The sequence below is a fragment of the Pyrgilauda ruficollis genome, unplaced genomic scaffold (assembly GCF_017590135.1).
Source record: "Pyrgilauda ruficollis isolate IOZ18807 unplaced genomic scaffold, ASM1759013v1 scaffold2, whole genome shotgun sequence".
Classification (NCBI taxonomy): Eukaryota; Metazoa; Chordata; class Aves; order Passeriformes; family Passeridae; genus Pyrgilauda; species Pyrgilauda ruficollis.
The window spans coordinates 5,811,103-5,828,523 of NW_024519206.1; the positions used below are offsets into that span (position 1 = coordinate 5,811,103).

The 17,421-nt window shown below is 37.1% G+C and overlaps 1 protein-coding gene across 1 annotated transcript in view; it reads right to left on the reverse strand.

The window, feature by feature from the left end:
* Positions 1-17,421, reverse strand: part of THSD7A (thrombospondin type 1 domain containing 7A) — a 222,196-nt gene that overhangs the window by 21,217 nt on the left and 183,558 nt on the right. Inside the window, exons 15-20 of the mRNA XM_041466725.1 lie at positions 8,358-8,536; positions 4,544-4,549; positions 3,703-3,836; positions 2,930-3,083; positions 2,032-2,173; positions 1,442-1,557 (exon numbers count right to left, since the gene is read on the reverse strand). Coding sequence (XP_041322659.1) covers positions 1,442-1,557; positions 2,032-2,173; positions 2,930-3,083; positions 3,703-3,836; positions 4,544-4,549; positions 8,358-8,536 — 731 coding nt within the window. The remainder of the gene's footprint in view (positions 1-1,441; positions 1,558-2,031; positions 2,174-2,929; positions 3,084-3,702; positions 3,837-4,543; positions 4,550-8,357; positions 8,537-17,421) is intronic.

Sequence of the window (17,421 nt, forward strand, 5' to 3'; positions counted from 1 at the left end):
GTTTTGGTATTAATTAAACAATATTGCAACCTCTTAGAAATGAGAGACATTTCTTTCTCTTTTCTAACACATTAAAACATTATAAAAAGCATTAATGCATTGCCTTATAACTTCACAGCAACTTGCTGGTATGACTCAGGTAGTCATACCCTGCGTTTTTTCTTGAAACCTAATTTTTGTGGCTATCCCACTCCTGGAAGTGTTCACAAGGCCAGGCTGGAGGAGGCTTTCAGCAAACTGCTAGAGTGAAAGGTGACCCTGCCCACAGAATGGGCTTTGATCTTTAGGGTGATGATCTTTAACAACCCTTCCAACCCTAACCATTTTATGATTCTGTGAAATTATTAGATTTTATTAGAAACCCAAGAACTACGAGGGAAGGAGGAACATGTGACAGAAGTAAGTCTCAGCTGAAACCCTCTGCCTTTGATAAGAATTTATTGGTTCAAGAATTCAGGATGTTGGAGGAAATTGGAGAAGTTTAGGTAGGTCAGATACACCATTATAAAATATAAGTCCAAAGCAAATAATGAGTTTCCTGACTCCCTCCACTTCTGATGAGACTCTTTTCCATGGGCACATCCTGAGAGCAGCTAGTAGCCAGAAGGGTCCTGCAGAAAAGCTGTTGGTGCCAAAAGTGCTATGGGCCCCTTTCCCCCTTTGTCCCCCATTGCCAGTTATTTCATTTCTGATGCCACGGTGGTGGGGGAACAGCAGCTGAAACAAGTGCAGTTACTTTCCATCAGAAATGCATGTACAATTGCCCTTAAAGTAGTACTGGTGCTGTTTTCATGGGTTTTTTCGTACTACAGACTCCATGCAATTGAAAGCACAAGGATCAACTCCCAATATGTCAGGAAACTGGTGCTGTCAAACTGGAAGTTTGTTTGAACATTTGCAAAATGGCTCTTGCAAAACTTAAGGGCTCCTGTCTGCTAGCTAGTTCTCCTTATACACTCTACTTAATATTACATTCATGCTGCACGTTTTTTCACACTAGCCTGGGTATTTTTTGCATCACACAGCTGGATACAAGAAGTTAGCATTCAGCCCAGCTGCAGAATGACACGTGAGAAATATTTTCTAACTCATTGAGTAAATGATTGATACTGGCAGGTGTCCAAGACTCCATTCAGAAGCTGTATCAAATTAGAATTATGATTAGTATTCTGATTGAGATTTATTACCTTTATTCTACTTTATTAATTATTGTTTCTAAGTAATTTCCTTCAGGACATAATAATTAGCATATGTTCACAGAGGCACTTAAAAGTAACCAAAGGAAATAGTATAAAAATCAGTTGATGGCTCGGTTAATTTCAGAGGTACTTAACAATCCATGAATAGTGTTGCAAAACATCTGTTGAAGATGCCATACAGCTCAGTTGGCTCAGTATTAATTAGCACCATTAGAAGGGAGCCATCACAGGTACCCACTCACCTCTTCACAGTATTTCAGGTCAACTGATTTGCCATCACTGCGAACGCAATCGAGCATCCGCGTTTTGATGCCACTGCCACAGACAGCCTTCTCGCTGAGCTGACACGTGCTCCAGTCTGCAAAGGAGGAATTCATTAGCATTGCAGACTTTCAGATAGAATTCATAATGATCCAGTCTCCCACCTAATTCTGATGGCCTAAAACAACCCTCACAAGTAACTTTTATACATGCAAAGGCTCACGGAGCCCAGGTGCTACACATTTTTGGAAATGGTGACCTTTACTGCAAATAGTCAATGTCATGGTACCTTCCTGAAAAGTGCAATTTGGTTTTGTCTGCATGGATTTTGAGTAAATCACAAAATTATATGAGAAATAATTTTCCTGAAGTTACAGTGTGCATATTTCACATGCAAATTCTCAATTTAATATTTTATCTCTATCAAACAGCCTGAATCACTTTTTAGCACAAGTTTCACAGCTGTGTCTGGGTAAGAATGGGAAGCAGAAAAATCCATCCTGTAAGGTGAATGGAAATGAGTTGTAAGATGTGGTCCCAGGCTGTCACTAGAGCACAATAACACAAATACCTGTCACATTGTAGTCATAGTGGTAGCAGTTCTTATTCAAAGTGCAGGCTTCTGCCTCAGTGGCAGCAGGACAGGGCTTTCCATCATCTGGTTGTCTTAGGCATTCAGCTGACCTTTCACGGACACTACTTCCATTGCATGGCTTGAAAGGGAGATTGGAAACAGCTAAAATATTTTGGCACCCCAATACCTCTTTATGCAGCAAAACAACAACCTTTTAAATAATCCCTTCACAAAACACAAGTGTAAAATAACAGGTTCCTACTGATGTATAAGAGAAACCCTTTTCTTTAACCTAACCTGGTAACACCATTCTATTTTCTTCACTAGTGCATATTTCAGTATTAGTACTTTGTAAGTATTTCACTCATAAACAGGATATTGAGATTCTCTTTTTCCAAATGCTATAATGTAGTGCACCAAAGCCTCTCAGAGGTCCCAAAACACTTTTTGGTGGTTGTTGAAATTCCTGTCAGAAAGGAAGGGGAAAGGAGACCCAAAATTACTTCTCTATACTCAGTCTTGATCTGCAGACTTCGTCACTCGTATCAGGATAGTGACATTTTTAGTTCAGTGACTGTGCTGCTAGCAGAGGCTCAGAGCTAGGCTTAAAGACAAACTCACAAGCCACTGCCAAAGCTATTCCACCACACAGGAGGCACCCCATACTGGGAAGAGTGACCACTGGGCACATTTTAATCTGTGTTCTGGAAGAAATTAGCTTAATGGAAAGTACTGTCACACTTCATTTGAAGCCAACACAAAACAACCCTAAAGATGACTATATATAGATATTTACAGGTGTTATCAGTTCAGCATCTTTGCAAAACACATCATACATACACTTTTAAAGTATCCTCCCAAAACTATAAATGTGGCACTTTGGTATACTACTTACCAAAGAGCACTGAGACCACGATCCCCATTCAGACATAACACAGTCCTCAGGACATGGCAACGTGCATTTTCTAGCACCAAGTGGCATATCTTCGGGATCACACAGATAGTCTTCTACTGTGTCAGAAGGACCATCCACAGTGTTTAGCATGCACCTGGAAAAAAGAACTGCACATAAACTTCACTTGCCATGGATTTCGTATGGTTTGTGTTCTACAGTATTCTGAGGCATTTTAACATTTTGTCAGCACATAAATGAAATAGGTATTGATCTATGAATACCCAAGAAAAGCTGAAGAGTCAAAAACAATCCTTGTTTTCACAGATGACAGCAACATAAAGGCATGCACATAATTTAGACAATCCCTATCAGTGATTTCCTGGGAGCCCCTGGGCAGGTGATTTGCTTGATATTAGCCAACCTCTAAACCAGAATAATACAAATCATCTATGGTTGAGACATATTTTGCGCATACTTCAGCAGATAACTTTAAATCCAGAACTATTTAAACTTCAAAAATTTTATATTAGTATTAATTCTTAATTTATACAGATGCCTTTTAATTACCAATAGATTAAATTAAGAATCAAGGTCTATATCCATAACAAGTAGACAGAGTCATATTGCACTCCCTGAATCTATTCTGATTTATATCAGCCAGGCTCCAGCTCTGGACTCAACACTAGACATTACATAGAATTACATCAAATTAAATACAGCCAAAACTGAAAGTGAAGGTTCTTTAAAGTGAAGGAGGAGCAATATTGTTTTACCTGACTTTCCTTGTTTGAACACCTTCTCCACAATTCTCTTTTAAGTCCACGTTGGTCACCTTGCAGACACTCCAGGGCTCAGTTACCCATATGTACTGGCTGCAGTCACTGTGGCAGGGGACTACCTCATACACCTGGAATCCACATTCAGTGTCAGTTTTGGTGCACACAAAGTAAGATAAACATGCAAAAGTGATCATACAGAAAAAAGCATTAATGCTCTTGGGAAGAATAAAAAAACATTAACTTGATGATTTAGACACTATAGTAATAATATAGATTAAATACTTGCTAGAAAACTACTGAAATAACAAAAAGACAGAAGTTATTGAATGCTGGATTCTCTGGTTTGCTCTGTCACTAAGCCCATGCCGTGCCATTTCCACCAAAAACATAAAAGAACTAACATAAAGTCTGTAACTAGGCTAGCTTATGAGTACAGAATTTTAAAAAATGCTGTTAAAACTCTGCTAGCACTTTAGCTCTGTCCTTCATAACTCTTCTCTATGACTCCATCCCACTATTATATTATTATCCCACTTCTTTAGTTGTGGGGGTTTTGTATTGCTAAGGAGAGGTGACCTCAGGAAAAATTATACCAATACATATTGATTCATTTTATTTATTCATTGTGTATGCTTAAAATCACTCTAATGTATTTGTGTACCAAAATTAGTATTATGTTTAGATTTGAATGCAAATTTTTACATGGCATCTCATATAGCAATTTCTACAGTGTTCCATGTACTGACTCAAACCTACATACAAAAAATGGGACAGACAGGACATGTTGAGCAAGAAGCACACGTTGAGCTTAAATCTCTGTTTTATAAACACTTACCTGTGCCTGAAGAAAGTATTTTCATGAACCCAAAAGAAAGAAAAAAAAAAACAAAGAGAAAAATTAGAATTATTACAGTGAAGCATAGGTATTTAAATGGCATAAATTTAACTTTTATTATATACATTATTCTGTTACTTCTGCAAAGCAAAAGGGCATTAATTTTTTCTCTTGGACCTCCTTTGCAATCATAAGGTAATTTGCAAAAAGTTTACCTCTGGAAGAAAATAAACTTTATAAATCACAGTTGGTGGGAAGAAACTGTATATTATCTAGTCTCTTGGTTTGATGGTTTTGCCTGTAAGGCAAACCATCAAACTTTTACACAGTAGGGAATCCAGTCTCTCTTAGATAAGAGAAAATCCTCAGTGTTTTTGGAGAACACTGGACTTCTCTATCAATTGAAATTCTTCTGACAGCATTAAGTGCAATAGATTCAAAGAAATAAATGGAACTGTCAATTCTCATCCTTCCAAAGTTCCTAAGTCCTTCATGGAATATCTTAATTATGCATAAATTACTTAAAGCCCATTGCCTTGAAATTATACCAGTTAATTTGACATATTATTCTAGGTATCAAGTCAGCACAACTAAAACTGCTGGACAGTCTAAGACTTGTCTTAAACAAGTTCTTGGTTTCTTTTCAGCATCCCTTCTTGTGTAGAAAAAGATTGCTGATGGTTTGATGGTTAACCTGCAACAAAATACCACAGAAAATAGAATGCCTTGAACACTAAATGTGTAGTCTGATATCATATCACTATTCAGCTGATCAGCCCATGCACAAGACCACCTGCATAGCCAACATACTTGGGCCTTCTCTGAACTACATTAACAATAAAAGACATAAAAGTGTATGGGGAAAATGCTTGTTAGGGAAGGTACTGGACTCTGTTAAAAATTTGTTATTTAGAATTCTTCTCCAGAATTTCCAAAATGAGAACAGAAAAGCCTTAATTCCAGGAAATGTCTATATGTCTGACCCTGGTTAGCATAAGAAGAAATACATAAACCCCACACACTCAACAGCTTTTGCAGTAACGTAAAATTTGGATGTCTTGACAAAAAGCCAGAGGAGGACTTTATATTGCATTGCACATGTGGGTGGTGTTCTCCTGACCTTACTGGCATTTTTGTAGCTATGACTGCAGGCCACAGCAGTTGGGTGGTATAAGAATTGCATACCCATCCTCCTACTGATGAGGGGGAAAATAATGCTTGTAATCAATGAAAACATGGATGTCCCTAATTTCTCGAACAGTCTCAGATTAGTCCCTTCATTTGAAACCATCTTATGGCCATTGACGTGATTTTATATCAAACCTGACTCTATTATTACTGTAATTATTATGTCCTTTAGCCTACTGAAGTGAGCACTGAGCAATCTTTATTCAGCTGGAGTGTGGCTTGGGAGCCATCCTGGCATGCATGGCCCAGGAAGAAAGACATTGAGTGACACATCCAGCTTTCACTGCGCTCATCCTTCCTCACAGCACAGGCACACATGTCAGCCCTGAGAGACACTGAACGACTTCTTAACAAGGTCTTAAGCATTTTATTTCAGTGTTTCCCTAGCCTTACTATTAGAAAGTTTTCCCAAGGCTTAACCCAAATCTGCTTGCAGCAGTGTAAGCCCACTGCTTTTTATCCTATCCATGACGGCCATGGAAAATGGATTATTTCCTCCCTCTTTGCAACAGCCCTTTTTGTACGTACTAGCAGAGTGCCAGCATTCTCCCTCCCATCTCCCGCTCCCTGGGCTAGACAACGTGTTGTACTCTTTCCCCAGGTTCATAATTCCTAGGTGGCATCTTACAGCATAGTTCTTCTGTAAATCATAGTGCATATACTTGTGGGCACCAAAGATCCAATTTTACCACTATGAGTCATATGTATGCAAATAAGAATGTTATATATATAAGCAATAAATATGTAACTTAAACACATTATATTGAATGATTATTGAATGATGACTCTAAAAAGTCAGTTCTTTTCTAGCTGAATGGTGGATCACATTTAGTTTAAATAGCTAATTCAAAATTGAAATATCTGTGCATTTCTCTGCAGGTTTCTAAATTGAAAGGGAATGTATTTAAAAATGAAAAAGACAGGCTTTATATTTTTCAACATCTTTGTATTATCTGTGGAATGTCCTTCTCATGAAAGTACTATATTTCTTTACAATAATTACACTTGGAATCAACTATTATTTGTCAAAGACCATGTAACCACAAATCAAATGAGTCAAAGTACCGGCAGAGGGCAATAGTGCTGCATAAAAGTGACAAACAGACCTCCAGCAAAATCACCTTTGATGCAGAAAAATACAAGCCTATTATGTACGACATGAATATTAAAGAAGGAAAAAGACTTTTGTATAGACTATAATTTGCTCCTATTGAAACACGTTCCTCCTAATTTAAAGCATATTTACATGCTGACCCAAATCCAGCAACCCTCATTCTAGTTCGTATTTTGTTAAAGTAGATCACAAACTTGGTTTATTAGCTGCGGTTAAACACTTATGATTTTCTAAATTAGAACTAATTACATCCCCTAAAGTAGAAAATTAGATCAACAAGCCATTTCATTTTGTTCTAGCAAAATGTCAATAGGATAATACTAAGTACATGCATTTTTATTCAAATGTAAATTGAGAGAACTTTTTTTTCAAATCTTTGAATATTTACAGAAAAGACCATGTGGTTGTTTAACATGTCTCTGCAGACTAAATTAAATTCAACATTAATATGAATATAAATCAACTTTGAAGAGCATAAGTTAATTGGCAAGGAATGTTTTTCCTTTCTAAAACTCTCCAAGGAAAGAAACTTCAGGGTTTAACTTGGGCTAGTGCTAAACTTGGTCTCAAAGACTAAACGCTTGTTAGCGGTCCAAGCATTCCAGCACTTCCAGGGTGCTCTTGGATTACATTTTATGGTTTAGTTTCACTTGAAGAGGACCCAGACTGTATGGTCAGACTGCTCCATACTGTAATAGCAAGTGCAGTTTGTGGGACAGCTGAGAGACTGACTTCAGAATTGCATTTGTGACTGAACTGCACTGCCAGGACAAGTGTACCCAAGAAGGTCAAGCTCCAGCTTGAGGAAAACCCACTAAGGGACACTGGGATGACTCTCTGAGAGTTTTGTTTTCTGATCTAAGATGGTCAGGGAGTGACACTGAAAAACTTGCCAGTTTGAGCAACTGTGATGAGACATTTTACCCCCTGTCATATATTAGAAAATTAGAAGTTTAGAAGTGATATTAAAGATCATCTAGTTCCAAACCCCCTACCTTCCATTGGATCAGTTTGCTCAGAGCCCCATCCAATCATGCCTGGATCATTTCCAGGGATGAGGCATTCACCACTTCTCTGCATAACCCATTCCAGAGCCTCATCACCCTCTGAGTGAAGAATTTCTTCCTAATGTATAATATAAATCTGCTCTCAGTTTGAAGCCATTCCCCCTTGTCCTGTCACTGCATGGTTCTGTACAAAGTTTCTCTCCATATTTCTTGGAGAATCCCTTCAGGTAAGAGATCTTTGAAAACACAGTCTTCAAAATCTGCATGTAAGCATGTTTTATTGTCTGCAATCTGCAGTTCACAAAATGTGCAAAATTCTTGCAGATGAGGAAGTAACTAAGACAGATTCTTTACTGCCTGAGGAACTCTAAACCAACACATACTCCTTCTACCTCCATCTGCTCCTTATGTTATAGTGTTTCTCTACAACAAAAAAATACAGATAAAAGAGTTATTTGAAGTTTGGAAAAAGCTATATCAATAATGTAAATATAAATCAAATTACCTGGTTGATGTGATCTAGCTTTGGACAGGGTCTTCCACCATTGTAGGGCTTTTCACGAAGCCATTTAGACCGAACCTTTACCCCACTCCCACAGGATTTACTACAGCGAGACCAGTTGGACCACTCACTGAGCTTGCAGTCTGAGGGACATGGAATAATACAGGCTTCCTCAATATACCCTGCATGAAAGGAAAAGAAAGTGAAATCTCTTCAGCATGTCAGTTTGCAACTTCTCCCTGAAGCCCTCGTCTGCTTCATTTAGATTCTCCAAAGTTTGACTTGACAGGACTGTGTGAATAGAGAGATTTCTTCATCATTAGGGATAAATCAAATTCTGCAGAAAATTGACACATATAGCTGGAGACTGTTAGAGTAGCAGCTGAGCATCCTCACTGCTCATCATCCCATCTGATTAGGATTCACACTCTCCAGATTTCAGCATTCAAACTTTCTGACAGCTACAGTGTAATTGACACTAACCATCTCTTGGCGGCATCATTCGTACTCTGTAAAATGATATGTGTAATGTTTTAAGGAAAAAAGTTTTAATTTAAGGATACTTCACAACTGTATCAAGTAATTCAATTGCAGTTATACATCAAAAATCCAGCTGAGAAGAAATCCATCTTGCCAGCCTGGAGCAAGGGAACTTAACACCTTGTGACCTTTCTAAGGCTAGAAAGAGAGAGTAGCCTGCCACATTAATGATCTGCCGATTAACAACCATCTGCCCCCAGTAGCACACTGAATAATTGCACTGAATGGAAAAGCAGATGTTTGTTTTGGTTAAGTCATTGGTCCAGAGAGGTTGGAAAGGGGTATGACATGGTCTGCAGGGAGTAACATGAGGCCTCAATTCACTGAATAAGTGAAAATGTCTTTCTTTCAAAAGCAACATATGCCATAGCTCTACAATATGTGTAATTTATTCCAATATTTAAGGGAGAAGATATAATACATCAAATAAAAAGCTGGCCTTAACTGCATGTTTACTACAACTATATCCTGAAATCTCTTCTCACTTTCCTGTGTCAGATCTGCAAAGTATTTACCATTAGCAAATGTTCACTTTACAGATTAAAAACCTTGGTGGATTTAAACTTGTATTAAAATATTTCATTAAAATATTTAATGAAAAAAGTTGCACAATTGGCACATACTTGGTTAAGATCATCCTCAAAAGATTGTCATGGTTCACTAAGCAATCTAGGCACTAGGTTCAAATGTTTCCATTGTTTGGCAGATATATAGAATTTTTTAAATTTGAAGGGATTTTTTAAATTTAAATCTTTTCATCAGAGCTGAATTATTTTTAACCTATGCTTCTAAGTAAAGTTGTTCTGTCTCTTCTAAAAGGAACCAATAACAACCAATATCAAGGTTTGTAAAGAATCAAACCACTTAGATTTCAATTCCATATACCTATTTCTAGTTAACTTGTTGGTTTAGATACAGTTAATTTGTTATAGATAAAGAAAATAATTTAAAAAAAACCCATACAGTAGCATTTATAGTTTTTTATCGTCAAATTCAGGTGATGTTTTTATTTTGTATGGTTTTACTTTGTTTAGAAGTGTTAAATATTTAAATAAATATAAAGAGCACATCATGAACTTGAGTCCTGTGAAACTACTGCTCACCAAATGCATCTTCCTGAAAATGACTAGAATATTATTACCTTGAATTACAAGCATATTTATTAAATGGCTGTTGCTATTTGAGCAAACAGTTCAGTGAAAGTGTATGAAGGGGACACTGTGTTAGACAAAATAAATTTGGGAGGATCACATCCGTGCCTATAAGAGATGCTGACATAGATTGCCCTGCAGTAATAGATGCAAAATTGATTACATTTCACCTTACCTGACATCTCTGAGTCCTAGAAATCTGATGCACCCTATCTCAGAGCTCCATCCTGCACTGAAGTTTGATTGCATAAATACCAAAGCCTGTACTTCTACCAGAAATGAGCTATCAACAAGTCCTCTCAGGTGCTATACAAAACCATGCACTCACACAATCAGGAAGCTACTGAATGAAAATGGAAAATAACCAAAGCAAGTTAAAAGAAACAATTTCCTTCAAACAAGAAATGTTTAGTGATATTTATTGTCCGATAGAACTACGTGAATATTTAATTGCTCTATGAAATTACTTGTGATTCTGAAATGCTGCTTTTACTTTCAACATAACTTCTAAATACTTTTTTTTCTGGAGAAATCTTTCTACTATAACACAGTTATGTCATTTACCATTTGTGAAATTTTTATCTCTGGTAATTAAGGACTGAAAAATCCAAATTCAAGTTGTTTTAAGTATATTGTAAAGCAGGTAACTTGAATTAGTATAGACTGCTTCAGGAAGACTTTATTTTAAGATCCATAGACCTCTGAGATTGTTTTAGTAACACTCAAAGGGATCTTCCCAGTCTTTGCCAAAATCTTCTCTGGGATACCATGGTATTTTGGGATTTTGATAACACTTCATAGCCTACCAAAAGGAGCCTGTGTGGAACATACTAAACTAAAATAATTGACAAATTAGAAATTATTTTGATTAATTTCCCTTCAATTCATCCAAACAAGGACAAAAAGTTTAACAACATATTTAGAATCTTGCAGACAGAAGTTGTATCAAATATATTAGACTATATGCAATTTCTAGGTAACATTTTAATTAACCTGAGCTATATTCCAAGTGATTCCATAAATTATAAAATGGAAAAAATATCAAATTCCATAAATTATCAACATTTAAATTACCCTGAGCTATATTCCAAGCAGTTCCATAAATTATCAAATGAAACCAAATCACTGGAGCAACCTTTATACTATCCATGAAATATCAACATTGAAGTCAGCCACTAGAACTGCCTTACCATAGAATGCAAAAAAGGCAAAACAGCATCCTACTACAGATATAGAGTCTTATTAAGAGTTATAGCATGGAAAACTGCAACCTGCTGATATTTTAATGCATTTTGTAGAGGATGCAGTGGTCCAGATGACACTACCCACACAGTCTATAATGAAAAAATACTGAACTGCAATATCCTACTGGGTCCTTAATCCTGCAAGCTTCATGAAATGGCTTCTGTTCACCTTACAGCTCTTTCCTGTGCCATCTCCATGAAATCTGGCCTATGATGGTCTCCTCTCCCTCCTTCCTATTTTCTTAGAAAAGCGTCAAAACCCAAACTCCACATATGAAAGTTAAACAGCTGAACAAAAAGAATGGAAAAGACATGTTAAGAAGAGAACAAGAATGGAGTCAGCCAGTGAAAGCACCAAAAAGGAGCTCTAACATGGTAGGATGGCTTGGAGATTCTGGAAGTGTGGAGCATTTTTGGAGAGCAGAGAGAAAAAACATTTATTCTTTGTAAGATGCAACACAAGCATTAAAAAACTCCTAACCACTGGTATAGTAACACTGTTAAGGGGGTCCACAAAGGAATTTCACAGATTCTCCAAACAGATGGAAAAGAAAAAAAAAATGAAGAACACAAGGATTAAATTATATATTAGAAAAATGTTCTTCACCCAGAGGGTGGTTGGGTACTGGAACAGGATCCCTGGGGAAGTGGCCACAGCACAAAGCTTGACAGAGTTCAAGAAGCATTTGGACAATGGTCTCAGGTTCATGGTGTGACTTGGGGTGTCCTCTGCAGGGCCAGGAGTTGGATTCTGTGATCCTTGTGGATCCCTGCCAACTCAGGATACAATTCTATGAAGTTACATTTAATGGCAAAGAGTCAGAATTCAAAACAACAGAGGAAATGCAAAACAAGAGGGACTAAGGAGGAACAGGGTAAGAAAAGACAGTGAGAGGGAAGAGGAAATAAATGGCTCAGAACATAAAGTCAAGAGAATTGTAAGGAGACACTACATGGAAACAAAGAAAGAGGAGAAAAGAAACAAACATCCTGCCAAAAGTAATATCTTGGTGAAGTACAAACAGAACAAAATGCTCTCAAGAGCTTACGCTGGCATTCTCTGGCCAGAGAGTGAAATGTAACGAAGAATGTTTTCACAAATCAAAACAGAGGACAAAGGGAAGAAACACAAACACTGTGCTCTCTGATTTGCATTCCATATGTAATTAGTATGCAGAATGAAAATGACCTTGTTATATCTGACATCAAAAAGTTTTTGGCATATTCATCCCTTGGCATATATTTCCTCTCAGGGGCCTCAGTATTTTGCTCAACAGACTATTTAACATTTAGCTATTCTACTGGACTCCCTTAGAACTGAGGAAGAAGCACACTTCAAATTGCTTACAGAGAGCACTTTAGTCAAGAAAGAAGAGTCAAATTTTAAAAAGTAAATTACTTGTTGAAAATTACTTGTTCCATTCCACTTGCTACCTATCAAATGGTACTTTTCAGGAAAAGCTTCTCTGGACTTGTCATCACTTCAGATGCCTTCCTTTGTGTATGAAGTCAGCATATCTTTTAGGGTGATTAAAGATGATCTCTGTAAGTTCATAACAATCCTCCCTCAAATGCAGGAAAGCAGATCTTTGGGAACTTTGAAAAGTTTACACTTGTTCGTTGTTGTTGTTTTTGTTAAATTTCAGATGGTTTTACTTGTAAACTGTTCACACTGCAAAAAATTTAGCAAGTGAGAAGACAGAATGTTGTTATATAAAAAAATATTGAAATGCAGACACCAGAAATACTACATGCAAATGAGACTGGTGATGCAGATACATAGTTTCTGACATGAAAAGGATGTGAAGGAGCCATTTTTAAACTTTCAGTATTGTTTTCAGTTTGATCAAATCAGCCTTGAAAAGGTCCTGCTTGTGTTAGACCAACCTTGTGTATGTCTTAGTATAGAACCTGTTTACAGAAACAAGCCTCTAGTGTGTGGATAAGCATCTCTGTGGTGAAATGTCACCCAATTGTATCACACAGACTGGCTGGTTAATATAATTGCACCAAAAGTCATACCAGCGCTTTGAGGTTCAAAGAACAAGCAAGAAATTACCAAGGTAAAACACAATAGATGCAGAGAGAAGGAAAGAATGAGAGCCGTGAAATGTCTATGAAGAAGAGCTGAGAAGGTGAAGGAGGGACAGTGAGACAGAAACCCAACACTTTAAGGGCTGAAGATATGTTCTCTGGACACCAGCAGTTCACTTTTTGCCTGCTGTTTCTCATCCTGACTGAAGTGTTCCACTGCATCTCTTCCTTCTCCTCACAACATCTGAGGATGTTGGAGAGGTGGGACTGTGGTGTACTGTGGTACAGGGTACAGCCCTGCATGGTCCAGAGAGGTGTTGGAAAGAGTTGCCTATATCTAAGGGCCTGTGTCTGCTCCCAGGGCAGTAGTTTCCCAATTATTTCAGCTCCTATGAGGCTGTGAAATGGGCAGTTGTCTGTTATGAGTGAGAACATGGCTATCCTGTCATTAAAGATTACTGAACCACAATTTAACAAATGGCCGTGCCCCACTAGGCGTCTGAACTGAACTCATTAGTAAAAGGGAGAAGTTTACCATCCCATTGCTAATTGGCTATAAAATCTGGACTCCTAGAACAAAGTAATTAACAGATATGATGGATAATTTATAAGGAAGGACTTTAATGGACTTCACGCTTTCTGTAATGACAAAGCAGGATAAGTAGGTGGATATAAGACTTTTCCCCACAAACTGCATGTGCAATGTGTAGGAACAGACTGACTACTCCAGCTGAAGGGTGCAAACATAAACATCTCACAAAATGTTTACATGAACTCCTTACTCCCTAGGACTGACAGAATTATGCTCCTACTTTCATGAGTACATGTCATGTTACGTTTCAAAGAAAAAAACCTGCAATGTCAAAAAGGTTTCTGTTGTTCTCACAGGTTTTTTCCCCCAGGAAATACAAAGTTCATGGATCTCATCTTCCAGGATAAAGAAATAGACAAGTATTTGCATTTCATTTGTATCAGAAGATATGTTTCTAGAGATTATTCATATTTCTGTTGATTCACGGAAAGATAGATTGAACACCATAAGATGTTTTTCTTTTTCTTTTCACGATTACCCTTCAAACGCTGAAAATCTGAGAGCAATTGTTCCTGCTTAACTATCTCCTGCATCAGTAATTCTTCCTCTGGTGAATGAACTACGGCTCTTTGGATTGATGGATGACTGCTTTGAGACTGATGTCCTCTTGACAAGGCAGATGTAGAGGCACTAGAATTCAGAGGCCTAAGGTAGGACTTCTGGTGCAGGGCAATAGGTAACATATTGCTAGAGAACACATGACATAATATAGATTTTTAAAAAATAGGAGAAAATATATAGGCTATGAAACAGTAAAGTGTTTTAATAACAATTTGAGAACCTAGGCCTACTACCATACTAGATTAGGATTTCCTAGGGGAAATATATTTACTTTTGAATAAATATTCAACAGAAAGTCTCAATTAAATTTTAACACATTTCTTTTTTCTGTATAAATTTGCATTGCTTCAGGTTAGACTATTGAGAGTGAAAAAATCACATCTAAAAATCCTAATAAAAGTGGATAAAGCAAGCTGTGACAGACATCTTGGACTATATAGACTCTGTTATACCATACAAGATTTTATTTTATTGCACATATAAGCAATTAAATACAAAATTCCTCCATTCACATTGATACTCGTAGCAGCTGTTGCAAAAGTATTCACTGATATGCAGATATTCCTCTCTAATCCTCCACATAAGCCTTGTAGCCACAGAGGGCTTTGTAGAGTCAGCACAACTCAATGCATCTCATTTAATTAATGCTGAAGGGGGAAATAATCTCACACTAATAAGGCAGCAGACAAACTATCCTGACTGCTTGACTGTGCCTAAGGTCTTAACAGTAAACGGACATGAATTAGGAAGAGTAATACGACCTATATAAAAATGCTGCATCTGTCTGCCATGCTACTCTGTTTGTCTTCAGTAGGCACACACAAACACAAGCACCACTCAGCTTATGTGGGTCATGATTCATAATTGATATGTGGTGGAGAAAAACTAAATACTGAAGAGCAAATAGTTTAGTTCATAAGCATGGCAGTGGCTTGCTTTTGGTTTTTTGTCATGAAAAGGTACAATTTAAATGAACAATGAAGAGAATCCCTCTCAATTTTTTTTTCACAAATACGTGGAAACAGATTGTTGGCAGACACATGTTATTATCCACAGAGCTCTGGTTCACTATTCATGGCAGGGATAAAGCTATGAAAAACAACTGTGGCTTTTCTAGTGGAGGAAAAAACCCTCTCACATTGACTAACAAAATAAGTTATTATATTTCTCCAATAAAATTATCTATGTAGAATTCAAAAACAGGAAGCAGAGAAAGGGCAATTTCCCAAGTGTCTTCCACTAAGGGAAACAGGTAAAGAGCAGCTCAGTTACCCCTTTTAGCTGATGGTCCCACACCTGCTGACACTTGGAAGCTCTTAGCTCTTGCCCACACTCTGCAGAACTGGAGTGGATGAAAATACCAGTGGCAGAATATTTCAAATGGCTGCTGAATAGTGCAAACTTTCTTACCAATAAATTTAACTCAAATGGAAACAAAATATTCTGAAAACAAAAGTCAAAATATTTGGAATATATTACACAGATAAAAAAGAAAGTAAAGAAAAAAACAAGCCACCTTGTCTCTCTGCAGCTGAAACTTAAGTCTACTTTAAATTGTTTGGGATTTTTTTTGAAGTCCCTGTTAAGCTACAGAAAGCTAAGGACCCTCTGCAGGACTTCTGCCCTCTTCTTCCTACAGTTCTAACCTTGCAATACCAATACAGTTATTTAACTATATTTTGCCTTTCCTTTTCTTTCACAGTCACTCCTGTCTTCTTGAGAAACTTGTTTGCACTTGGGACTTTATAACTGCACCCAGAATTTCAAAAATTATCACAAGAATCCTCGGATGGGCATACTAGTTTAGGGTGGTCCTTGTGTCCCATCTATCCTTTAGGTCCTTGGCGTCTGTGAAACAGTCTGTTAGTTAACTCTTGTTAAATCTTTTGAACATGAGATGTGCCATGCAGGAAAGAGAGCCCTGAAGTATTTATTCTTGTGGCTCTGTTTACCTTTTATTTTCTGAATAAATAACCAATTTGTGATGATAAGCAAGTAACATTTTGTAAAACAAACACCTTATGAATTTTTTGGCACAGCAGAGCAGGTCTGTCTTCTCATTCCTCTGCTCAAAACAACATTACTTGCTGTTCATGGCCTTGTAAATTTACATGGTAATATTTACACAAAACTTTTGAAAGTCTCACAATTTGAGTTTCTTGTGTAATTTGAATACACCACAAAACATATCTCAAGATGTATTAATAACATCAGTGTGGGTGCAGTTTGTCCTTCTTGTCAGATTTAGAGGCTGTTGTCACAGCTGAAGTCCAGTTATCTCCATTTCTCATTTCAGGATTTCATAGTGTGAGAAGACAACAAAAGCTTAAGCTGGTTACCAGACAGGAAATATCTTCCCTTAAATGTTGGTCTTATTTTCCCTCCTAGTACAAGCTAATTCACCAAATCATATCCTATAAAAATTGCAGTTACATAATATATTACTTGGAAAAGAAATAAGAGATCCATAGGAACTAAAAGAGGTAACATAGAAGAAAAACCTGATGACACTTATGATCAGTGAAAAAAATTAGTGAAAAACCCAGTGAAAAATCAGTTATAAAATTAGTGGAAAATCATTGCTGTAAGGAAATAAGCACTTCTGTTAAAATTTACAAAAATAACCCAAGCAGGCTTGAATTATGTGTCTTGTCAAGTTCTGCTTGAAAAGCCAAATGCAAATTGATGGGAAGCTACAAGGCACTTTTATTTTCTAGCAGGTGGGGTACTATTGTGCTACCACAGAAGTCCCTTGTTGATTTGGCATCATATGGCTTTCATGTTTGTTCTTAAAGAAAACAAAACCAAACAAAACAAAACCCCAAACAGCAACAACAACAAAAAAAAAAAAAAAAACCAACCAACCAAACAAACAAACAAAAAAAAAACCAAACCAAAACAAAGACCATACTGAAACATAGAGAAGATGCCAAACTGAAGAACTG